This window comes from Eleutherodactylus coqui, chromosome 13 (assembly GCF_035609145.1).
Source record: "Eleutherodactylus coqui strain aEleCoq1 chromosome 13, aEleCoq1.hap1, whole genome shotgun sequence".
Classification (NCBI taxonomy): Eukaryota; Metazoa; Chordata; class Amphibia; order Anura; family Eleutherodactylidae; genus Eleutherodactylus; species Eleutherodactylus coqui.
Window position 1 is genome coordinate 103,421,678 of NC_089849.1, and position 26,679 is coordinate 103,448,356.

General features: G+C 42.7%; 1 protein-coding gene across 1 annotated transcript in view; it reads right to left on the minus strand.

The window, feature by feature from the left end:
* Positions 1-26,679, minus strand: part of LOC136587463 (zinc finger protein 773-like) — a 353,925-nt gene that overhangs the window by 15,247 nt on the left and 311,999 nt on the right. Inside the window, exon 2 of the mRNA XM_066586041.1 lies at positions 23,511-23,638. Within this exon, the coding sequence (XP_066442138.1) occupies positions 23,511-23,588 (78 nt within the window). The 5' untranslated portion in view covers positions 23,589-23,638. The remainder of the gene's footprint in view (positions 1-23,510; positions 23,639-26,679) is intronic.

Here is a 26,679-nt window from a genome sequence, read left to right on the forward strand (position 1 = left end):
AGCCCGGGGCCGTATCCAGGATGCTACTGGAATTACATTCTTGAAAATATTTCTCCACAATTTTTCATCAAATCTGACTGTGCTTTATCCTTCTCGTGAATCATATATACATATTGCAGGCTACATTGTGTATAGTTTATGAATTTACTCATATTTACAAACAAATCATTTTGAACCCCAAAACTCAGATTAAAAAGCGTTAATACATCCTTATTATATCCTAATGCAAGATGTTGGGGGAGGAATATGGAGGGCATCCATTGTGCCTGAATATTGACCAGATTAGACACATCTCTTCCTTCCCCTGCCATCTTATTTTTCATTACTTCTAAATCTATTGAATTTAAAACCCCTGTGCCTGCTCCTATTCCTCCAAGAAGAGTATCGTACCATTCTCTCTTCATTCTAGAGCATGATTTCATTACAGGGAAAGATATATTAAACTACGGTCCTCTGTTGTTTGGTTGAGACATTTTTACATGTATGGGGGAGCCTAACTAAATTGTCAGTGTGTACCACAGGGGTTGTTTCCAGGACGGTCAAAAGGTTTAACCACATTAGAGAGTTAGCTATAGGAGTACCATTCATCCTTTCTACCTTCCCACTACTTTGTGGATGATAAGGGGTGTGATATGCTTGGGAAATACCCAGGGCAGACATGATGTGTTGCATTATTTCACCTGTGAAATGTGTACCCCTGTCTGACTCGATTACCTCTGGTACCCCATACCTGCAGACTACCTTATTCATGAGCTTCTTTGCTGTTGCCTGAGCAGTTGCCTTGGTGATGGTGTAGGCCTCAACCCAACCTGAGAAGATATCAACAACAACAAGCACATATTCATATTTCCCCACACGTGGGAGCTGAATATAGTCAATTTGCAATCTCTGAAATGGGTAGAGTGGCCTAGGCAAGTGTTTTTGCGGGACCTTTACTTTCTGTCCTGGGTTGCTCACGGCACAGATCATACAAGATTGGACAAATGATGCAGCAGTTACAGAGAACCCAGGGGCCACCCATTCTCTCTCAAGCGTCAGTAGCATAGCTGCCTTCGATAGGTGAGTCTTTCCATGGATCAGCTGGGCCATCATGGGGTACAGGGATCGTGGTAGGCAAGTTCTACTGACTGTTTGCCATACGCCACCCTGTTCTACTGCTCCCATATTAGTCCATTTATCTTTTTCTTCTTTGCTGGCTTGTGACTGTAATGTCTTTAGTACATCAATGTCCATATTTTTATCAAAGTCCAAATCATAGTCTCTGACTTGTGCGGTCAGTATCTTCTTTTCTTCTTTCTTCCATGGTTTGAGGGCCGCTGCCTTTGCTGTGAAGTCTGCGAGGGCGTTGCCTTTTGCTTCTGCAGTGTCGGCTTTAGTATGAGCTTTCACCTTTAGGATTGCTACTTTATCTGGTAGGAGTAGGGCTTTCATAAGGTTCTGTACTGCTGCACCATTCTTAATGGGTTGTCCTACAGAAGTAAAAAATTGTCTGGCCTTCCATATTGGGCCGTAATCATGAGCTATGCCAAATGCATACCTGGAATCAGTGTAAACGTTTGCTGTTTTACCTTCTGCCACTCTACACGCCTCAGTGAGGGCCTTCAATTCCGCTTCTTGTGCTGAGACATGCGGAGGCAGAGCTTCTGCTTTTAGGACATCATGTTGTGTGACTACTGCATACCCGGTATGGAATCGGCCATCCTCACCTTGGTACCGTGAACCATCTACAAAAAGCTCAAAATGTGCATTGTCAATAGGCGTTTCAGTAACTGATTCAAAACCTGCAGTTTCTTGCTGCATCAATTCTAGACAATCATGCTGGTGTTTTGAATCAAATAAATCAGAATCATGCTGTACAGAATTTAAAAATAACTGATCTGCAGTACCCAAATCCCCCACCCCCCCATTTGAATCGGGATACTCGATTGGAAGAAGAGTAGCCGGGTTCAAGGTAGTGCACCGTTGGAAGGAGATGTTAGGAGGCATGAGCAAGGCACATTGTAACCTTATTTGACGAGCTAGAGACAGGTGTTTAGGTTGTACTTGAGTGAGTATACTCTGGATGTCATGAGGGGTGAGAACCACTAGGGGGTAGTCCAGGACCAACTCAGAAGATTTGTCAACCATTGCTTGTACTGCTGCTACCGCACGGACACAGGAGGGGGCTCCTCGGGCCACCGGATCCAATCTCATGGAGTAATACCCAAGTGGCCGTGGACGTCCTCCATGTTTTTGTGTCAACACTGCCGTCGCATGACCAGAAAGTTCAGTGCAGAAGAGAGTGAAAGGTAGAGTGTAATTAGGAATTCCCAGTGCTGGAGAACTGAGAATAGAGAGTTTTAGTGTATGGAAATTGTCAGTTGCTTCAGGAGTGAGAGAGAAAGGAACACTTGGAAGACAATCATAGAGTGGTTGCATCAGGGATGAGGCAGAACGGATCCAAGGACGGCAGTATGAGACAAGCCCCAAAAAGGTGCGGAGTTTGGCAGCAGAAGAAGGTACAGAAATGGCTTGAACTGCAGCTTTTCGTTCTTCTGTGAGATGTTTGGTTCCTTGAGCTAGGCAATGGCCTAGAAACCCAACCTTTTGTTTACAAAGCTGTAATTTTTCCTTTGAAGCCTTGCAGCCATTTTCTGCTAAAAATTTTAGAAGAGAAATGGATGCAGATTGACATGTTTTCAGATCCTCAGCACAAAGCAGAAGGTCATCAACATATTGCAACAGCACAGTTCCATCAGGCGGAGTCCAGGCCTGCAAAACAGACTGGAGTGCCTGGGTGTACATGTTTGGAGAATTCTGCGCACCTTGTGGCAGGACGGTCCAAGCGTATTGTTTACCCTTGAAGGTAAAAGCAAAAAGGTACTGGCAATCCGGATGGATCGGTACACTGAAAAACGCATTTGCAAGATCTATCACTGTAAAAAATGTCGCAGTGGGCGGGACTTGTGCTAAAAGCGTATGTGGATTTGGCACTACTGGGGTGTCGAGTACAGTTACTTTATTAATTTCCCGAAGATCATGTACCATGCGATAAACATCTGGTTGTCCCTTTTGTGTTTTCTTTTTAACTGGGAAGAGGGGAGTATTGGCTGGTGATGTTATTTCCCGTAGTGCCCCCATTTGAATTAAGTCTGTAATTTGTGGGCCTATAGAATCCTCTTGGGCCCTACCCAATGGATATTGTTTTACTTGGGGGGCTACGCATCCTGGTTTTAGTGTGACTACCATGGGTGTCACATTCATATGACCAATATCTGTTTTGGACTTGGCCCAGAGTTCCTGTGGAACTTCCTGTAATATTATTTCCTCTTCTGTAGTTAAGAGGAAAATTGGCTGTGGATCATCTAGAGAAGCCACCATCTGTCAAAATTGTTCTGCGTTTGTTTTTGCAAAATCAATCTGCACTGTTCCTTCTTCAGTAAACTGAATGGAAGCTGACAGGGCAGAGAGTATGTCTGTGCCCATAACTGACAGTGGAATATCATCACTCACCAATAGTTTTGTTAAAACTGTCTGGTCTCTGAATTTTATGGGGAGAGGGTCTGTTTCCTGAAGTTTCTTAGGAACTCCTTCAAGACCTACAACAGTTTGAGCTGTATTTTGCCGGTATGCTGGAGGAATTAGGTGGCTTTGGATGACTGAGGTTGCTGCCCCTGTATCAACAAGGAAAGGAATTTCCTTATTGAGTACTTCCCCTTTAAGAAAAATGGCCACACCCTCTTTTACATTGCTCATGGGGAAGAAGGGCAGAGGGTCGCCAACTATTCAATCTTGGTTTTCTATTTCTCCCTTGGCGACTCGTGCTTTTGTGGGTTGTTCACTACCCCTCTGCTGGAGGAATTTTCTACACTCCCGTTTAAAGTGCCCAGGCTTACCACAGAAATGGCACTTAAGGTTATGTTTGGGATGGGTGCCCCGTTTTATTTTGTTCTCTCCTGTGCTGTATTGTGCTATCATAACAGAGCTATGTCCTTTTTTGATTTTTAAATTTAGTTCAATGTCCTTGGCTGCTTGCACCAGGCCTGCTGCTTCATATTGTCTCCACTCAGGCTTGTTATCCATGAGTTTAGACCTCAAGGGTTCTCGCAACCCCTCTACAAAGGCCATGCTAAGTACATGGTCACCCAATTCTTGTATGCCCCTATACCCCAGATCTGACCAACGTTGTTGAAGGCGGGCATAAAATTGCTCTACACTTTCATCCTTCTCTTGTGTGACATTAGAAAGAGACAGGGAGGATTCTTTTAATTTTTCTTTTGCCCAACGTTCTAGACCAGTGGTGGCGAACCTATGGCACGCGTGCCAGAGGCGGCACGCAGACCCCTTCCTGCTGGCACGCGCCGCCATCTGCCGCTCACCACCTTAGTGAATGCCTGCAGGGTCCGCGGCTCCTCTGCTGACATTCACTCAGCGCTGCTTTCTGTGCTGATCCCGGCGCACACTGAGTCAGTGTGCAGCTAGGATCCTTCTCCCCCGTCCCCCGACGTCTCCTACTTTGGTTCCGCAAGAGCAGGAGGAGAAGGCATCCAACAGCAGCACACTGCCTTCAGTATGCACCTGGGATCAGGCAGGAGAGGAGCGGCGCTCCCGCGAGGAGGAGGGGTAAGTATGTGGGGCAGGGGGCGGGCATTCTGACAGCTGGGAGAATCGCTGGGGGGGGAGGCATTCTGACTGCTGGGAGAATCGCTGGGGGGGGGCATTCTGACTGCTGGGAGAATCGCTGGGGGGGGGATTCTGACTGCTGGGAGAATCGCTGGGGGGGGAGGGGACATTCTGACTGCTGGGAAAATCGCTGGGGGGGGGGGCATTCTGACTGCTGGGAAAATCGCTGGGGGGGGCATTCTGACTGCTGGGAAAATCGCTGGGGGGGGGGAAGCATTATGACTGCTGGGAGAATCGCTGGGGGGGAGGGGAAGCATTATGACTGTTGGGAGAATCGCTGGGGGGGAGGGGAAGCATTCTGACTGCTGGGAAAATCGCTGGGGGGGAGGGGGGCATTCTGACTGCTGGGAGAATCGCTGGGGGGGGGAAGCATTATGACTGCTGGGAGAATCGCTGGGGGGGGAGGGGGCATTCTGACTGCTGGGAAAATCGCTGGGGGGGGCATTCTGACTGCTGGGAAAATCGCTGTGGGGCATTCTGACTGCTGGGAAAATCGCTGGGGGGGGGGGGAAGCATTATGACTGCTGGGAGAATCGCTGGGGGAGAGGGGAAGCATTATGACTGCTGGGAGAATCGCTGGGGGGGGAGGGGAGGCATGACTGCTGGGAGAATCGCTGGGGGGGGAGGGGAGGTATTATGACTGCTGGGAGAATCGCTGGGGGGGGAGGGGAGGTATTATGACTGCTGGGAGAATCGCTAGCGGGGGAGGGGAGGCATGACTGCTGGGAGAATCGCTGGGGGGGGGGAGGCATTAGGACTGCTGGGGGACCACTGGGGGGGGGGTAATATGACTGCTGTGGGAACCGCTGGGGGGGAAGCGGGCATTATTACTGCTGGGGGACCGCTGGGGTATGTCACTATTACCACTGGGGGGGGTCACTATTATCGCTAGGAGGGCCACTATTACCACTGGCGTATGTTTACATGCCGCAGAAACTGGCAGGGCTGTTTCAAAATAGACAGGGTGCAGATTTTGACAACTTTTTGGATGCGGAAATGCTGCAGAATTTTCCACATCCAAAAAGCAGTCAGAATCTGCACCCTGTCTATTTTGAAGCAGCCCTGCCCATTTTAGAACGACGGGGGTAAAATCATGTCGTGATAAGCCCCGCCCCCTGACGTGTTGGCACTTTGCGATACATAAGTTGGTTTTGGGTTGCAGTTTGGGCACTCAGTCTCTAAAAGGTTCGCCATCACTGTTCTAGACCAATTAAAAATATCTTACCACTTTTTAATTCTCTATGTTTAATTTTATCCCAATCTGTGCCACAATAGTCTTTCACATAATTTAAAATTATAGTTCCCACTGCCTCCCCTGTTTTTAACATAATCAAAGGACCCAGATCAGCTGATGTTGCAGAGTATGTGTCTTGTATTTGTGCTATCTGTCTAAAGAAAGGCATAGGTCTGGTCATGGGGTCTGGTAATTGCTGTATAAGTGACATATACTCTTGAGGTGTCCATGGTCTATATTTAACTTTTTGTGAGGTCATATCATATTGGCTCCTTCTGCCTTCCCCCTGTGTTACATCAGCTCCTATACCACTCTCCGCTCCCTGCATCTCCTCCTTGTCCTCTTCTCCCTGCTTCCACTCACTAGCCTTGGATCTAGTGAGCATAGGCATAACCGGTTTGTGCCGAGGAGCTCCGCAAGCAGGGCAGCTCTCTCTCCAATCCGGGTTTTGTTGTCCACAATGCCAGCAGGTCCATCCCTCCTGTCCAGTGTTTGACCTTGGAGTGGATGGCTTGGCATAGGGTGGGGGAGACTGTTGGAATTGAGATGAAGGAGGGGGTGGAGGTGGAAGAGGGAACTGACCTGGCAATGGGGGAGCATAATATATCTGTCCTTTGAATTCTTTTCTCTGATATCCTGCATCTTCTATATCTCTACTTGCCTTTTTCCAACTATTCAACATTTCCTGTAATCCATTATCTTTTGCCCACCCAGCATGACTGTCTGAAAACCTTTCCCACTGCTGGAGATCTAATACTCCTGTCCCTTTATATCCTATGTGCTTAAACAATTTATCACATCCTCTACCAACTGCAGCTCTGCCTTCTCTTTCTTGTACAATTTCTTTAGCTGTCTTCCATACCTTATCCTCTTTACCAGCAGTATTGCCCATGGCTGGCGGTTTATGTACACCAAGAGGCTTATTATTGTTATTCTTTTATACACATAAAACAATCCCCTGACCGTTGAAATATACAAACGGAACTGCAGGGGGCCCTGTCCAGAATCGTGGCCTTGTTAGGGACTCCTTTCAGCGTCACTGATCAGGTTCCTGTTAACACGGGACACAGAGATTTATATTTGCACCCCGGAGGTCAGGTTCCGTCGATCAGGTCAACTCATCAATCACTCACTCGTGCATAAACAGGCACACATAAAGACAAAAACATTTGAATGTCAGTTACTACTTTTTAAGTGTCAGTACTTCCTCACTTGTCTGTAAGTGTTGGTACCTCCCAACCCTGCTTATTTTTCCCCCGTCTCAACTACTTCTCTTATACCTATAAGAGGCTCCCATCAGGGATTTTATCCCCTGAAAATTTTTAGGCTTCCCTGGTACAATTTATACCATGCCTTCCAGAGATCGGCAAGAGGGTTTCATATTCTGTACACTGACCATGCAAAGTAACAAATAAAGACAATACCAGTTAAAGAACACCTGCACAGCATATTCAGCCCACCATATGAATTCTTAAAAAGCTTGAAGATTTATAAGAGGCATGCACTTCTTACCCCTCGGACAGGAAAGGAGCAGCCAAGAAGCACGGATAGATTGTGGCAAGATAAAGCCTTACCTTACTGCGCAGTTTTTGTAAATCCGTGGTTCCGAGTGGCTCCTTATCCCATCTGGGTCCGGGGGGGTTTGAGGTGCAGGTGGTCGTCTTGTTCCTTCAAGCCCCATGTTCTGGGCACCAATTACTGTTAGGGAATTCAATGTTCCGTCAATATGCTGTGAGGCTCCAAATCAGAGGTGGTTATGGCGGCCGCCGTGAGAAAGCAATGAAACACAGAGATCAGGCCTGTGTCTAGAAGCAATCTGTGTTTATTCTGTACATTGTCATTTCTTATACAAAAAATAGAAGGAGTATCAGTAGGCGTATCAGTAGGCGTATCAGTAGGCGTATCAGTGCAAAGGCTAGTGTTACAAAGTTCAATCTGTTATACTGAGGTCAAAGTACTAAGGTGGTGAATAATTGCGTTTTCTCAATAAACATGGCTTCTTTTGTTGGAATGTAGACTGACTGTCTAGTACCTTGATTCTTTATCACAATCTACATTTTAATCACATGCCCTAGACAGCAGTTAATGATCGAAGCATTCCATTATCCTTTGATCATTGTAACGAGATTAACAAGATCTTGGAGACATGATGGACATTTAAGATTACACCTCTACTTAATGTAATTAAGTACTAACCTAAATGTACAAGCATTTATCAGAGCTTTTCATAGGACACAGAATAGAGTGTACAATTTAGGCCTAAAGCCTCCGGAAACGTATATCAAAGATACATACATATATAAATTAATATGTTCATAACCCTCACATTGTTATCTCCACATCTATAACAACCCGTACTACAAAATAGATTATTTATTAAGAATGGAAAATCCAAATAAGCTGTTTTCTCATCATCTCGCTGCTCATAAAAAATAGAATTAAAAAAATAATAATAAAAAAAAATCATATACACACCTTAAAATGGTGCCAATAAAAGCTACAAAAAAACAGGCCTGATACGGCTCTGGTCCTGGAATATGGCGCCACACAAAGTATTTTTGTAGAAAAAAAAGTGTTGTTTATATTGCACAAAAGTGGTAAAACATAACAAAAACCTCTATAAATTTGGTGTTGTCATAATCATAATGACTCGTAGAGTAAAGGTAACATAATATTTATACGACATTGTGAATGCCATCACAATAAATCACAAAAAAACGATGAGATAGCTTTTTTTCTATTGCCCTCCGCAAATGAAAAAAAATTCTAAAAGTTTTTCAATACATTATATGTACCCGAAATTGGCTCCTATAAAAACTACAAATTAGTTATGTCATTAAGAGGTTAAAAGTAAACTTAAGGGCTTATTCACATGGGCGTACATTGGCGGGGTTTTCACGCCCGGCTGATATACGCTGCCACTCTGATGCATTGGCTTACAATGCATCAGTGCACAGGGGCGTATTTCCGCAGCGTAAAACTGCAGCCACGCCGGCGGCAACAGCTGTGTAGATTCCTATGGGAGCCAATGACAGCTGCCGGAGAAGGGAAGTGGGAGGGAGTTTAGCAGCATGACTGCTAAACTCCCTCCCTCTTCTCCGCCCCTTGCTGCTGTTTACAATGGGAGGGGGCGGAATGGGGTGGAGCTAAGCTCCGCCCCCCCCATTGCTGGCTGCAGACAAGGGGCTGGAGCTTAGCCCCGCCCGCTCCGCCCCATCCTATTGCAAACGGCCGGAGGGGGGAGGGAAGGGGGCATGTCTTCCCAGGCCCCACGGCAATGCAGCCTTGGTGTATATGCGCCGGACCCTTTGCCGCTCAAGTGTTTTTATGTCTCCGGCGGGTGTACGTAAAACACTTACAGCCGTGTAAATGGGCCCTAAGGCAACTGAGTACTGTATCAAATATATATTTACATGAGACATAAATTCAAAATCTACTATAAAAAAAATAAAAATAAAAAATTACATTTTCTGGAGGGTTTTTACAATTTTAATGTGACTGTTGGGAGTGAATTTACGGTTATACATATTGCTTAGTAAGCATGAGCCATTATCATGAATTGCAAGTCTTTTTTTCATTTTTTTTTTTTTACAAGAAACATGGAGAGAGGAGATTACATTTACAACCTTGGAAAAAAGATCCCACAAAAGATCTAAAATGCCCTCACCCTCTGTTCCTCTAGCCCTCCCCATCCGCAAACCAACCCCCGATTGCAGAGAGGGGAATAGAAATTGAGAAATACATATTTTTATTTATTTACTAATCAAGAAAGAAGTAGAACATTCTCATCCAGAGGGACCACTTTTTGACGGAATTGTGAAAGACTATGTTTTTTTCAGTATCCTATTTATTCATTCACCCGCTATACCCAGTTTTGAACAGAGGGAGCTTTTCAAGACTTCCACATTAAGATAATAGTTCTTCTTCCCATAAGCACGCCCATGAACACTAATTATTTTACTATCCCCTATAGCCCAATTTAAGCAGCTAAAATACAGCTAAAGGGCCACTCCTGAGAAAACTCATTTTCCCATCAAAGCACCCCTCACCTGTTTTCCTATCACACTCTGCACCTCTCCTATGTATATTGCAATCACTTCTATGTATAGCAGCCTCCTGTCTAATACTTATCATACACCATCTTGATGTTTAGAGGTCTTCCTGCTTTGTCTTCGCCTATGCTGTGCCAGCAATCCCATAATGTATCAGTACAGCATGACATGACCAGCTATAGCCAGTGCCATCTCTGCCTGCTGGGAGGAGACTGTAATTATCATTAACTTCTATATTCACCAAAGTAAGCTAAAGACCAGAAATATATAATCAAGAAGGATGAACTATCATCTCCTTCATTATAACTGTGTGACATGATCCTCTAATCATCTCATCCTCCTCTTCTCCTGTTGTCTCCAGCTCCATCACTTGTGCCACCAGCACTTTTGGGTTCCATATCCCTTAGTCCCAGAAGTGATGCTTGACTGAAGAAGGGGTTCTCTCCGAAACGCGTATCATATGCTAGTTTTCGGGGTAGGGCTTATATTTCAAGCCCCTTTTCCTAAATAAGAAAATCATTGCTGCAAGGGTTGCCTTCGTCCCATTGCTTTCAATTGGGTGGCAGCAGGGCCGGCCCCATTGACAGCAATGGGATAGCATTGTGCTTCTCTGCCACAGCTGTGGCAGGGGATTCCTTCATCCCTGCAGTCCCCGGAAGGAATCCCCTGCCATAGCTGTCACAGATTTGAAGCACTCAGAAGATGTGAGATCTTTACGTTGAATACATTGTTCCCTGCAGGCCTAAATGAGGTGCTGGAGAATGTTTGATATGATCTATTTCTAGGACTGCGGGACCAATATTGGACCAGGGGCCTGCATGCAGCTTTTGGTCAATATTGTATGAGCCACATGTATCCTCATTTTGTGAAAACGTATATGCGATTTTCTGAATAATGCTTTGTATCCTCACATCATTTTTTTTTTCTCTCTCCAACTTTAACAAGTTGCATTGCAGATTTTTTCCCCCTCCTTTCTTTTTTCCGCCTTCATTATTTTATAAACCAGGGGAGAAGGCATACATACTCAGCTTTGCCTCTCTGCCTGGTACACCATGCACATACTAACAGCTAACACAAGGGGAAGTTCTCTGCACCTAAACATTATGCTGGAGTCCGTCTATTGTTGTTTTATTTGGAATTCACAACTAGTCTTTTAGGCCCCCTGCACACGGGCGAAAATTCCGCAGTGCGATTTCCCGCAAAATTTCCGCCCGTGCCTGCCTGCATAGGATTGCATTACAAAATGTACAAGGCCTACACAGAAATGTCACTACCGACGCGCCGGCTCCGCTCTGCGTACGCGCTGGCTGGGTCGGCAGCCGGCACAGCACAGAGCAGAGCAGATGCGGAAGCAGGTGAGCTGCACTGGGCCCTGCAGGGGCGCGGGTCGGATTCCCGCTGTGAGAATTCTCGCAGGGAATCCGACCAGGCCGTCTGCGGGCGGCCTTAGGCCCTTAAGTCCACTGGGAAATTGGGGCCCGCACGGATTCTCCATGCAGAATCCCGCAGCAGGTCCCTCCTTTCCCACAGACATGAGGCCTGAAAATAGATAATACTTACCTGTCCGGACACTGGGGTCTGCCCTCCGTCACGGCCGGATCTTCTTTCTTCGGCCCAGCAGATGTGCTCGGCACGCCGCCAGCGTGCAGTGCACATGCGCCGTGCACTTTTTAAAAATTTAACTCCTGCTCTTCCGCGCTCCCACGGCAGAGCAGATATTCAGCTGCGGGTGTGCCGCGGATCCGGATGGATTCCATAGGCTTCAATGGAAGCCTGCGGGAGCTGTCCGCGCGGGTGACCTGCAAAAAATGGAGCATGCTGTGGGTGATTTCCCGCACGTACAATCCGCGCGACAGGGAAAAATGACATCTGCAGATATTTACTTACCTGCGGGTGTCCAATGCATCCCTATGGGTGCGGATCACGCGTGCCGGACACCCGCGCGGATTTGCTAAATTGATTTACCTAGTGGACACGAGGCCTTAATGTAGTTTTACTATCTTCCCTGGAAACTACCAGGGACCCCTTTGTCCTAACATTCCACCTTAATTTTTAATATTGCTTATCACATCACAGTAGTATTAAAAGTGATTGTAACACACACATTTTATCTTTCAATGACTATTTAATAAAGTTAGTTTCCTTTCTTCTAGGTCACAATGTATTTCTCCACCATACAAAAAAAAGCAAAAAAAGCCACCATAACCCCGAAGGAGGATCACAGTTTTAAAAGTCGTTGTTGCATTTTATAGGAATTTATTATATTACATTATTCTATAATGTTCATTGTATTACTGCGTCCTAGAACAGTAATTCTCTCTTTTTACTTACTTTTTATGCACTACTAGCTTACCCGTCGCGCGTTGCTGCGAAGACAGACAGACATACATTTGTTTTTAAATATCTAGATAACAAACAATCACAGTGCAGCTTTCATGTTACCTCAGTGGTATAATAAATAACAAACAATCACAGTGCAGCTTTCATGTTACCTCAGTGGTATAATAAATAACAACCAATCACAGCGCAGCTTTCATGTTACCTCAGTGGTATAATAAATAACAACCAATCACAGTGCAGCTTTCATGTTACCTCAGTGGTAAAATAAATAACAACCAATCGCAGCGCAGCTTACATGTTACCTCAGCTTTATAATATATAACACCCAATCACAGCGCAGCTTTCATGTTACCTCAGCAGAAAGAGAAATAACAACCAATCACAGCGAAACTTTTATTCAGCCTCAGCAATATAAAAAATAGCAACCAATCACAGCGCAGCATTCATGTAACCTCAGTAGCATAAGAAGTAGCAACCAATCACAGCACAGCTTTCATGTAACCTGAGTAGTATAAGTATCAACCAATCACAGCACAGCTTTCATGTTGCCTCAGCAGTATAATATATAGCAACCAATCACAGCACAGCTTTCATGTTACCTCAGTGGTATAATAAATAACAACCAATCACAGTGCAGCTTTCATGTTACCTCAGTGGTATAATAAATAACAACCAATCGCAGCGCAGCTTACATGTTACCTCAGCTTTATAATATATAACACCCAATCACAGCGCAGCTTTCATGTTGCCTCAGCAGTATAATATATAGCAACCAATCACAGCGAAACTTTTATTCAGCCTCAGCAATATAAAAAATAGCAACCAATCACAGCGCAGCATTCATGTAACCTCAGTAGCATAAGAAGTAGCAACCAATCACAGCACAGCTTTCATGTAACCTGAGTAGTATAAGTATCAACCAATCACAGCACAGCTTTCATGTTGCCTCAGCAGTATAATATATAGCAACCAATCACAGCACAGCTTTCATGTTACCTCAGCAGTATAAGAAATAGCAACCAATCACAGCACAGCTTTCATGTTACCTCAGCAGTATAAGAAATAGCAACCAATCACAGCACAGCTTTCATGTTACCTCAGCAGTATAAGAAATAGCAATAGAGATGAGCGAATATACTTGTTTCGAGTAATTACTCGATCGAGCACCACGATTTTCGAGTACTTCCGTACTCGGGTGAAAAGATTCGGGGGGCGGAGGGAGGCGTGGCGGAGCAGGGGGTAGCAGCGGGGAACAGGGGGGAGCCCTCTCTCTCTCCTTCTCCCTCCCACTCCCCGCTGCAACCCCCCACTCACCCACGGCGCCCTCCGAATCTTTTCGCCCGAGTACGGAAGTACTCGAAAATCGCGGCGCTCGGGCGAAAAAGGGGCATTGCCGAGTAGGTTCGCTCATCTCTAAATAGCAACCAATCACAGCACAGCTTTCATTTTACCTCAGCATTCTCAATATCCAGCAATTGTCTTGCGAAACGTTCGGTGGATGCATCATTTTGTAGTTGAACTCTCATCCCGTTGCTCGTAATGCCTCTTCCCAGGAGTGTACTCAACGACTTTCCAAAGTTTCATGGCGATCGGATGAATGGTGTAGTAGCGCATAAAGGACAAACAGACAGACAGACGCATACATTCAATTTTATATATATAGACTAGCTTACCCGTCGCGCGTTGCTGCAAAGACAGACATACATACATACATACATTCGTTTTTAAATATCTAGATAACAACCAATCACAGCGCAGCTTTCAAGTTACCTCAGCGGTATAATATATAACAACCAATCGCAGCACAGCTTTCCTGTAACCTCAGTAGTATAAGAAGTAGCAACCAATCACAGCACAGCTTTCATGTTGCCTCAGCAGTATAATATATAGCAACCAGTCACAGCACAGTAGAGATGAGCGAGCGTACTCGGAAAAGCACTACTCACTCGAGTAATTTGCTTTCTCCGAGTATCGCTGTGCTCGTCCCTGAAGATTCGGGTGCCGCTGCGGCTGACAGGTGAGTCGCAGGGGAGAGCGGGCGGGAGAGAGGGAGAGAAAGATCTCCCCTCCGTTCCTCGCCGCTCTCCCCTGCAGCTCCCCGCTCCGTGCCGGCATCTGAATCTTCAGGGACGAGCACAGCGATACTCGGATAAAGCAAATTACTCGAGCGAGTAGTGCTTTTCCGAGTATGCTCGCTCATCTCTACAGCACAGCTTTCATGTTTCCTCAGCAGTATAAGAAATAGCAACCAATCACAGCAAAGCTTTAATTTACCTCAGCATTCTCAATATGCAGCAATTGTCAAGCGAAACGTTCGGCAGATGTATCATTTTGTAGTTGAACACGCTTGCTTGTAATGCCTTTTGCTTTCGTGCTTGAGATGGAAATCAAACGATCTTTGTCCGGGGGGCATAACTGTCGACGATGCTCCCACGCGCGCCACCTATTGTAGGATAGTTGTGCTATGCCAGTAATCTTCCCAGAAGTGTACTCAACAACTTCCCAAAGTTTCATGGTGATTGGATGAATGGTATAGTAATGCATAACGGACAGACAGACAGACAGACAGACATACATTTATTTATATATAGATAGATGACATCAGGAAGTGAGAGAATTAGATTCTGTACGTAAAATTTGGATGCTAATTCTTTGGTGCTTAGAATTGAACAATCGAGTTGGGACCCATTAACTTTTCCTATTTATGACATAATCAATGCTCGTGCCAAATTTCAAGTTTCTATGATATTGGGAAGTGAGAGAATTAGATTCCGTACGTAAAATTTGGACGCTAATTCTTTTGCGCTAGAAATGAATTACCAAGTTGGGACCTATTAGCTTTTCCTATTTATGACATAATCAATGCTTGTGCCAAATTTCCCGTTTCTATGACACCGGAAAGTGAGAAAATTACATTCCGCACGTAAAATTTGGACGCTAATTCTTTTGCGCATAGAATTGAATAATGGAGTTGGGACCCATTAGCTTTTCCTATTTATGACATAATCAATGCTCGTGCCAAATTTCCCGTTTCTATGACACCGGAAAGTGAGAAAATTACCTTCCGCACGTAAAATTTGGACGCTAATTCTTTTGCGCATAGAATTGAATAATGGAGTTGGGACCCATTAGCTTTTCCTATTTATGACATAATCAATGCTAGTGCCAAATTTCCCGTTTCTTTGAGACCGGAAAGTGAGAAAATTACATTACGCACGTAAAATTTTGACGCCAATTCTTTTGTGCATAGAATTGAATAATCGAGTTGGGACCCATTAGCTTTTCCTATTTATGACATAATCAATGCTCGTGCCAAATTTCCCGTTTCTATGACACCGGAAAGTGAGAAAAATACATTCCGTACGTAAAATTTTGACGCCAATTCTTTTGCGCTAGAATTGAATAATCGAGTTGGGACCTAAGAACTTTTCCTGTTTATGACATAATCAATGCTCGTGCCAGATTTCACGTTTCTATGATATCGGAAAGTGAGAAAATTAGATTCCGTACGTAAAATTTGGATGCTAATTCTTTTGCGCATAGAATTGAATAATCGAGTTGGGACCCATTAACTTTTCATATTTATGACACAATCAATGCGCGTGCCAAATTTCATGTTTCTATCACATTGGGAAGTGAGAGATTTAGATTATGTACGTAAAATTTGGACGCTAGTTCTTTTGTGCATAGAATTGAATATTCGAGTTGGGATCCATTAGCTTTTCCTATTTATGACATAATCAATGCTCGTGCCAAATTTCATGTTTCTATGACACTGGAAAGTGAGAAAATTACATTCCGTACGTAAAATTTGGACGCTAATTCTTTTGCGCATAGAATTGAATAATGGAGTTGGGACCCATTAGCTTTCCCTATTTATGACACAATCAATGCTTGTGCCAAATTTCCTTTTTTCTATGACACCGGAAAGTGAAGAAATTACATTCCGCACGTAAAATTTTGACGCTAATTCTTTTGCGCATAGAATTGAATAATCGAGTTGGGACCCATTAGCTATTCCTATTTAGGATATAATCAATGCTCGTGCCAAATTTCCCGTTTCTATGACACCGGAAAGTGAAAAAATAACATTCCGCACGTAAAATTTTGACGCCAATTCTTTTGCGCTAGAATTAAATAATCGAGTTGGGACCTATGAACTTTTCCTATTTATGACATAATCAATGCTTGTGCCAAATTTCACTTTTCTATGACACCGGAAAGTGAGAAAATTAGATTCCGTACGTAAAATTTGGATGCTAATTCTTTTGCGCATAGAATTGAATAATCGAGTTTGGACCTATGAACTTTTCCTATTTATGACATAATCAATGCTCGTGCCAAATTTCAAGTTTCTATAACACCGGAAAGTGAGAAAATTAGATTCCGTACGTAAAATTTGGACGCTAATTCTTTTGCGCATAGTATTGAATAATCGAGTTGGGACCCATTAACTTTTCCTATTTATGTCATAATCATTGCCCCTGCCAAATTTTAAGTTTCTATGGCATTAGGAAGTGACAGATTTAGATTATGTACGTAAAGTTTCGACGCCAATTCTTTTGCGCTAGAATTGAATAATCGAGTTGGAACCCAATTTATTTTCCTATTTTGGAGATAATCTATGCTTCTGCCAAATTTCATGTTTCTACGACATCGGGAAGTTGGAGAACTTTTGGCGAGTCAGTCAGTGAGGGCTTTCAGCTTTATATATATAGATAATCGAGTTGGGACCCATTAACTTTTTCTATTTATGACATAATCAATGCTAATGCCAAATTTCATGTTTCTATGACATCAGGATGTGAGAAAATTAGATTCCGTACGTAAAATTTGGACGCTAATTTTTTTGCGCTTAGAATTAGATAATCGAGTTGGGACCCATTAACTTTTCCTATTTATGACATAATCATTGCTCGTGCCAAATTTCAAGTTTCTATGACATTGGGAAGTGAGAGAATTAGATTCCGTACATAAAATTTGGACGCTAATTCTTTGGCGCTTACAATTGAAAATTCGAGTTGGGACCTATTAACTTTTCCTATTTATGTCATAATCAATGCTCGTGCCAAATTTCAAGTTTCTATGATATTGGGTGGCGAGAAAATTAGATTCCGTACGTAAAATTTAGACGCTAATTCTTTGGCGCTTAGAATTGAATAATCGAGTTGGGACCCATTAACTTTTCCTATTTATGTCATAATCAATGCTCGTGCCAAATTTCAAGTTTCTATGATATTGGGAAGTGAGAAAATTAGATTCCGTACGTAAAATGTGGACGCTAATTCTTTTGCGAATAGAATTGAATAATCGAGTTGAGACCCATTAGCGTTTCCTATTTATGACATAATCAATGCCCGTGCCAAATTTCAAGTTTCTATGTGAGAAAATTACATTCCGTACGTAAAATTTGGACGTTAATTCTTTTGCGCATAGAATTGAATAATCGAGTTGGGATCCATTAGCGTTTCCTATTTATGACATATTCAATGCCCGTGCCAAATTTCATGTTTCTATGTGAGAAAATTACATTCCGTACGTAAAATTTGGACGCTAATTCTTTGGCGCTTAGAATTGAATAATCGAGTTGGAACGCATTAGCTTTTCCTATTTATGACATAATCAATGCTTGTGCCAAATTTCATGTTTCTACAACATCGGGAAGTGAGAAAATTAGTGGCAATGATGGAAATCGAACGATCTACGCAAGGGGGGGGGGGGGGGTCGTAACTGTCGACGACGCACGCACGTGCGCCATTTAACTTCCCAAAGTTTCATGGCTATCGGATGAATGGTGTAGTAGCGCATAAAGGACAAACAGACAGACACGCAGACAGACACACACGCATACATTCAATTTTATGTATATAGACTAGCTTACCCGTCGCGCGTTGCTGCGAAGACAGACAGACATACATACATTCGTTTTTATATATCTAGATAACAACCAATCACAGCGCAGCTTTCAAGTTACCTCAGCGGTATAATATATAACAACCAATCACAGTACAGCAGCTTTCATGTTACCTCATCAGTATAATATATAGCAACCAATCATAGCACAGCTTTCATGTTACCTCAGCGGTATAATATATAGCAACCAATCACAGCACAGCTTTCATGTTACCTCAGCAGTATAAGAAATAGCAACCAATCAGAGCACAGCTTTCATTTTACCTCAGCATTCTCAATATCCAGCAATTGTCTAGCAAAACGTTCGGCGGATGCATCATTTTGTAGTTGAACACTCATCCCGTTGCTCGTAATGCCGTTTGCTTTTGTTTTTGAGATGGAAATCAAACGATCTTTGTCTGGGGGGCATAACTGTCGATGATGCTCGCAGGATAGTTGTACTATGCCAGTAATCTTCCCAGGAGTGTACTCAACAACTTTACAAAGTTTCATGGCGATTAGATGAATGGTTTAGTAGTGTAAAAAGGACAGACAGACAGACATACTTTCCTTTTTATATATATATATATATATATATATACATAGATGACATCAGGAAGTGAGAGAATTAGATTCTGTACGTAAAATTTGGACGCTAATTATTTTCCGCTTAGAATTAATCGAGTTGGGACCCATTAACTTTTTCTATTTTTGACATAATCAATGCTCGTGCCAAATTTCAAGTTTCTATGACATTGGGAAGCGAGAAAATTAGATTCCGTACGTAAAATTTGGACGCTAATTCTTTGGCGCTTAGAATTGAATAATCGAGTTGGGACCCATTAACTTTTCCGATTAATGACATAATCAATGCTCGTGCCAAATTTCAAGTTTCTATTACATTGGGAAGTGAGAGAATTAGATTCCGTACGTAAAATTTGGACGCTAATTCTTTTGCGCTTAGAATTGAATAATCGAGTTGGGACCCATTAACTTTTTCTATTTTTGACATAATCAATACTCGTGCCAAATTTCAAGTTTCTATGACATTGGGAAGTGAGAAAATTAGATTCCGTGCGTAAAATTTGGACGCTAATTCTTTGGCGCTTAGAATTGAATAATCGAGTTGGGACCCATTAACTTTTCCTATTTATGACATAATCAATGCTAATGCCAAATTTCAAGTTTCTATTACATTGGGAAGTGAGAGAATTAGGTTCCGTACGTAAAATTTGGACGCTAATTCTTTGGCGCTTAGAATTGAATAATCGAGTTGGGACCCATTAACTTTTCCTATTTATGACATAATCAATGCTCGTGCCAAATTTCAAGTTTCTATTTCATTGGGAAGTGAGAGAATTAGATTCCGTACGTAAAATTTGAACGCTAATTCTTTTGCGCTTAGAATTGAATAATCGAGTTGGGACCCATTAACTTTTCGTATTTTTGACGTAATCAATGTTCGTGCTGAATTTCAAGTTTCTATTACATTGAGAAGTTAGAGAATTAGATTCCGTACGTAAAATTTGGACGCTAATTCTTTGGCGCTTAGAATTGAATAATCGAGTTGGGACCCTTTAACTTTTCCTATTTATGACATAATCAATGCTCGTGCCGAATTTCAAGTTTCTATGACATTGGGAAGTGAGAGAATTAGGTTCCGTACGTAAAATTTGGACGCTAATTCTTTTGCGCTTAGAATTGAATAATCGAGTTGGGACCCATTAACTTTTCCTATTTATGACATAATCAATGCTCGTGCCAAATTTCAAGTTTCTATTTCATTGGGAAGTGAGAGAATTAGATTCCGTAAGTAAAATTTGGACGCTAATTCTTTTGCGCATAGAATTGAATAATCGAGTTGGGACCCATTAACTTTTCCTATTTATGACATAATCAATGCTCGTGCCAAATTTCAAGTTTCTATTTCATTGGGAAGTGAGAGAATTAGATTCCGTACGTAAAATTTGAACGCTAATTCTTTTGCGCTTAGAATTGAATAATCGAGTTGGGACCCATTAACTTTTCGTATTTTTGACGTAATCAATGTTCGTGCTGAATTTCAAGTTTCTATTACATTGAGAAGTTAGAGAATTAGATTCCGTACGTAAAATTTGGACGCTAATTCTTTGGCGCTTAGAATTGAATAATCGAGTTGGGACCCTTTAACTTTTCCTATTTATGACATAATCAATGCTCGTGCCGAATTTCAAGTTTCTATGACATTGGGAAGTGAGAGAATTAGGTTCCGTACGTAAAATTTGGACGCTAATTCTTTTGCGCTTAGAATTGAATAATCGAGTTGGGACCCATTAACTTTTCCTATTTATGACATAATCAATGCTCGTGCCAAATTTCAAGTTTCTATTTCATTGGGAAGTGAGAGAATTAGATTCCGTAAGTAAAATTTGGATGCTAATTCTTTTGCGCATAGAATTGAATAATCGAGTTGGGACCCATTACCTTTTCCTATTTATGACATTATCAATGCTTGTGCCAAATTTCACGTTTCTATGACATTGGGAAGCGAGAAAATTAGATTCCGTACGTAAAATTTGGATGCTAATTCTTTGGCGCTTAAAATTGAATAATCGAGTCGGGACCCATTAACTTTTCCTATTTATGACATAATCAATGTTCATGCCAAATTTCATATTTATACGGCATCGGGAAGTGAGAGAATTAGTGGCAATGATGGAAATCGAACGATCTACGTGGGGGGGTGTAACTGTCGACAACGCTCGCACGCGCGCCATTTATCATAGCATAAATGTACTATGCCTATAATCTTCCCAGGAGTGTACTCAACAACTTCCCAAAGTTTCATGGCGATCGGATGAATGGTGTAGTAGCGCATAAAGGACAAACAGACAGACAGACATACATTCAATTTTATATATATATAGATAACTAGCTTACCCGTCGCGCGTTGCTGCGAAGACAGACAGACAGACATACATTCATTCGTTTTTATATATCTAGATAACAACCAATCACAGCGCAGCTTTCATGTTACCTCAGTGGTATAATATATAACAACCAATCACAGCGCAGCTTTCATGTTACCTCAGTGGTATAATATATAACAACCAATCACAGCGCAGCTTTCATGTTACCTTAGCAGTATAAAATATAACAACCAATCACAGCGCAGCTTTCATGTTACCTCAGCAGTAAGAGAAATAACAACCAATCACAGCGCAACTTTTATTCTGCCTCAGCAATATAAAAAATAGCAACCAATCACAGCGCAGCTTTCATGTTACCTCTGCGGTATTATATATAGCAACCAATCACAGTGCAGCTTTCATGTTACCTCAGTGGTATAATATATAACAACGAATCGCAGCGCAGCTTTCATGCAACCTCAGTAGTATAAGAAATAGCAACCAATCACAGCACAGCTTTCATTTTACCTCAGCATTCTCAATATCCAGCAATTGTCTTGCGAAACGTTCGGCGGATGCATCATTTTGTAGTTGAACACGCATCCCGTTGGTCGTAATGCCTTTTGCTTTCGTGCTTGAGATGGAAATCAAACGATCTTTGTCTGGGGGGCATAACTGTCGACGATGCTCGCACGCGCGCCACCTATCGTAGGATAGTTGTACTATGCCTATAACCTTCCCAGGAGTGTACTCAGCAACTTCCCAAAGTCTCATGGCAGTTGGATGAATGGTGTAGTAATGCATAAAGGACAGACAGACATACATACATTCATTTATATATATCAGGAAGTGAGAGAATTAGATTCTGTACGTAAAATTTGGACGCTAATTGTTTTGCGCTTAGAATTGAATAATCGAGTTGGGACCCATTAGCTTTTCCTATTTATGATATAATCAATGTCCGTGCCAAATTTCAAGTTTCTATGACATTGGGAAGCGAAAAAATTAGATTCCGTACGTAAAATTTGGACGCTAATTCTTTGGCGCATAGAATTGAATAATCGAGCTGGGACCCATTAGCTTTTCCTATTTATGACATAATCAATGCTCCTGCCAAATTTCAAGTTTCTATGACATCGGGAAGTGAGAGAATTAGATTCCGTACGTAAAATTTGGACGCTAATTCTTTTGCGCTTAGAATTGAATAATCGAGCTTGGACCCATTAGCTTTTCCTATTTATGACATAATCAATGCTCCTGCCAAATTTCAAGTTTCTATGACATTGGGAAGCGAGAAAATTAGATTCCGTACGTAAAATTTGGACGCTAATTCTTTGGCGCTTACAATTGAATAATCGAGTTGGGACCCATTACCTTTTCCTATTTATGACATAATCAATGCTCGTGCCAAATTTCATGTTTCTACAACATCGGGAAGTGAGAGAATTAGTGGCAATGATGGAAATCGAACGATCTACGTGGGGGGGCGTAACTGTCGACGACGCTCGCACGCGCGCCATTTATCATAGGATAGTTGTACTATGCCTATAATCTTCCCAGGAGTGTACTTAACAACTTCCCAAAGTTTCATGGCGATCGGATGAATGGTGTAGTAGCGCATAAAGGACAAACACACAGACATGCAGACAGACAGACATACATTCAATTTTATATATATAGATTATTATGCTTCTTTACTTTTTTAATCTGTTGTTTGTCATAGTGTATCCGCAGCTACAACCGAGGAAGGGTTGTTGCCACGAAATGCATCTTTTTATGCTGGTTTAAAATAAAAGCGGAGCTTAATTTTTGTATTGTACTGAAATTTATATTTCAGTCAGCTGTGCCTACACCCATTTTTTTCTTCACTAATCCTTTAATATAAACAGGGGAAAGTGCACAAAAAAGATTTTTTTTCCCCCTGTGGGCCCCCCTGGGCCCCCCCACCCCTCCATTTTTCCTGCCATTGTAGGGGGGCTGCAACCATAAAAGCTATGACCGCTGTAATAATGCATTGCAGTACTTCTGTACTGCAATGCCTTATTCCTTATAATAGCAATCATAAGCCATGGAAGGCCAGGACACCAGTGTCAACCCATGGGCCCTCTGTGATATTCATTCTGGTGGGCGGATGACGTCACAGAGGAAGAGCGCTCCCCCTGTGAATCCTTTACATGCAGCAATGTACAGTGATTGTGGCAAGTGAAGGGTTAACAGCGAGAATCGCTGTTGCAGCAGGTGGCCAGCTATCGGTCACAGCCGCTTCCCACTGTGTGAGATGACGCTCGCTCACTTTTTAACGCCCGCCATCTACAGGACGCAAGTTTATGTCCTGTTGTGTTAAATGCTCCTCAGCCAGGACGTAAACTTGTGTCCTATCGCATTAAGGGGTTAAAGGAGGTAAGAATGAGGCCTTGTGAATTAATTCCCAGAATCCCTCACCTCTCTGGTCAGCAGGTAGATGATCTCCAGGGTGAGGGTTAATATACTCTCTGTAATGTGTCTCTTATCCTTGTCCATCTTCAGGCAGTACAGGATTCTTACATCTAACCTGGTTTACAGACCCCAACCTAGAAATAAATTACATTAAACATATTGTATTTTGTTAGACTATAGAGAAAAATACAGGGTGGAGCGCGGTAATTTGCTAATTTGGGAGTGAAATAAAAAAATAATGAACTTGTAAAAACTTTATTTTATATTTTATTTACATTGAACAGTAGTGGAATTTACAAATTATTTGGTTTTAAATATTGTATCTGGCAAATGTTGACCTTCGCTACGAACATCGAACGAGTTAGAGCAGCAGTATTGCAATCTCCGAAATGCTCTGCTCGGAAGCAAGCACTTGTTCTTGGCATTTCAAGACGTTCTCTCCACCGGATTCTTCATAGTGAACTAAATTTTCACCCGTATAAAATGTGCGTGGTCCAACAATTGTCAGCACGGGATTATGTTACACGACGAACATCTGTATTGCAACAGTCCAAACACCCTGGAAGACCTAAGGAACAATATTGATGCTGAGATTGCCAGAATACCAGTCGACATGCTTAAAAGAGTGCATGAGAACTTCAGAAAACGTATGCAGCAGTGTGTGGATAGCGAAGGTCAACATTTGCCAGATACAATATTTAAAACCAAATAATTTGTAAATTCCACTACTGTTTAATGTAAATAAAATATAAAATAAAGTTTTTACAAGTTCATTATTTTTTTATTTCACTCCCAAATTAGCAAATTACCGCGCTCCACCCTGTATATAATTATCACACGAAGGACAGACACTAAAGTCTGCTCTTCTGTATTACAATACACAGGCACTGACCTAAAGGTACCCCTCTATTATAATAGGCAGGAAAAGACAGGACCCCAGAGTCTACTCCTCCTGTACTATAATAACCAGACACAGACAGGACCCCAGAGTCTACTCCTCCTGTACTATAATAACCAGACACAGACAGGACCCCAGAGTCTACTCCTCCTGTACTATAATAACCAGACACAGACAGGACCCCAGAGTCTACTCCTCCTGTACTATAATAACCAGACACAAACAGGACAGCAGAGTATACTCCTCCTGTACTATAATAACCAGACACAGACAGGACCCCAGAGTCTACTCCTCCTGTACTATAATAACCAGACACAGACAGAACAGCAGAGTCTACATCTCCTGTACTATAACAACCAGACATAGACAGGACCCCAGAATCTACTCCTCCTGTACTATAATAACCAGACACAAACAGGACCGCAGAGTCTACACCTCCTGTACTATAATAACCAGACACAGGCAGGACCCCAAAGTCTACTCCTCCTGTACTGTAATAACCTGACACAGGAAGGACAGCAGAGTCTACTCCTCCTGTACTATAATAACCAGACACAGACAGGACCCCAGAGTCTACTCCTCCTGTACTATAATAAACAACCACAGACTGCACAGCAGAGTCTACTCCTCCTGTAGTATAATAACCAGACACAGACAGGACCCCAGAGTCTACTCCTCCTGTACTATAATAAACAGACACAGACTGGACAGCAGAGTCTACTCCTCCTGTACTATAATAAACAGACACAGACAGGTCAGCAGAGTCTACTCCTCCTGTACTATAATAACCAGACACAGACAGGACCCCAGAGTCTACTCCTCCTGTACTATAATAACCAGACACAGACAGGACCCCAGAGTCTACTCCTCCTGTACTATAATAAACAGACACAGACTGGACAGCAGAGTCTACTCCTCCTGTACTATAATAACCAGACACAGACAGGACAGCAAAGTCTACTCCTCCTGTACTATAATAAACAGACACAGACTGGACAGAAGAGTCTACTCCTCCTGTACTATAATAACCAGACACAGACAGGACCCCAGAGTCTACTCCTCCTGTACTATAATAACCAGACACAGACAGAACAGCAGAGTCTACATCTCCTGTACTATAATAACCAGACACAGACAGGACCCCAGAGTCTACTCCTCCTGTACTATAATAAACAGACACAGACAGGACAGCAGAGTCTACACCTCCTGTACTATAATAACCAGACACAGACAGGACCCCAGAGTCTACTCCTCCTGTACTATAATAACCAGACACAGACAGGACCCCAGAGTCTACTCCTCCTGTACTATAATAAACAGACACAGACTGGACAGCAGAGTCTACTCCTCCTGTACTATAATAACCAGACACAGACAGGACCCCAGAGTCTACTCCTCCTGTACTATAATAACCAGACACAGACAGAACAGCAGAGTCTACATCTCCTGTACTATAATAACCAGACACAGACAGGACCCCAGAGTCTACTCCTCCTGTACTATAATAACCAGACACAGACAGGACAGCAGAGTCTACACCTCCTGTACTATAATAACCAGACACAGACAGGACCCAGTGTCTACTCCCCCTGTACTATAATAACCAGACACAGACAGGACCCCAGTGTCTACTCCTCCTGTACTATAATAACCAAACACAGACAGCACCCAGTGTCTACTCCTCCTGTACTATAATAACCAGACAGACAGAAACTGAGTCTACTCCTCCTGTACTATAATAACCAGACACAGCCAGGACAAAAGAGTCTACTCCTGTACTATAATAACCAGATGCAGACAGGACCCCAGAGTGTACTCCTCCTGTACTATAATAACCAGACACAGACAGGACAGCAGAGTTTACTCTTCCTGTACTATAATACCCAGATACAGACAGGACCCCAAAGTCTACTCCTCATGTACTATAATAACCAGACACAGACAGGACCCCAGAGTCTACTCCGCCTGTACTATAATACCAAGATACAAACAGGACAGCAGAGTCTACTCCTCCTATACTATAATAAAAAAACACAGACAGCACCCCAGAGTCTACTCCTCCTGTACTGTAATAACCTGACACAGGAAGGACAGCAGAGTCTACTCCTCCTGTACTATAATAACCAGACATAGACAGGACCCCAGAGTCTACTCCTCCTGTACTATAATAACCAGACACAGACAGGACCCCAGAGTGTACTCCTCCTGTACTATAATAACCATTCACAGACAGGACAGCAGAGTTTACTCCTCCTGTACTATAATACCCAGATACAG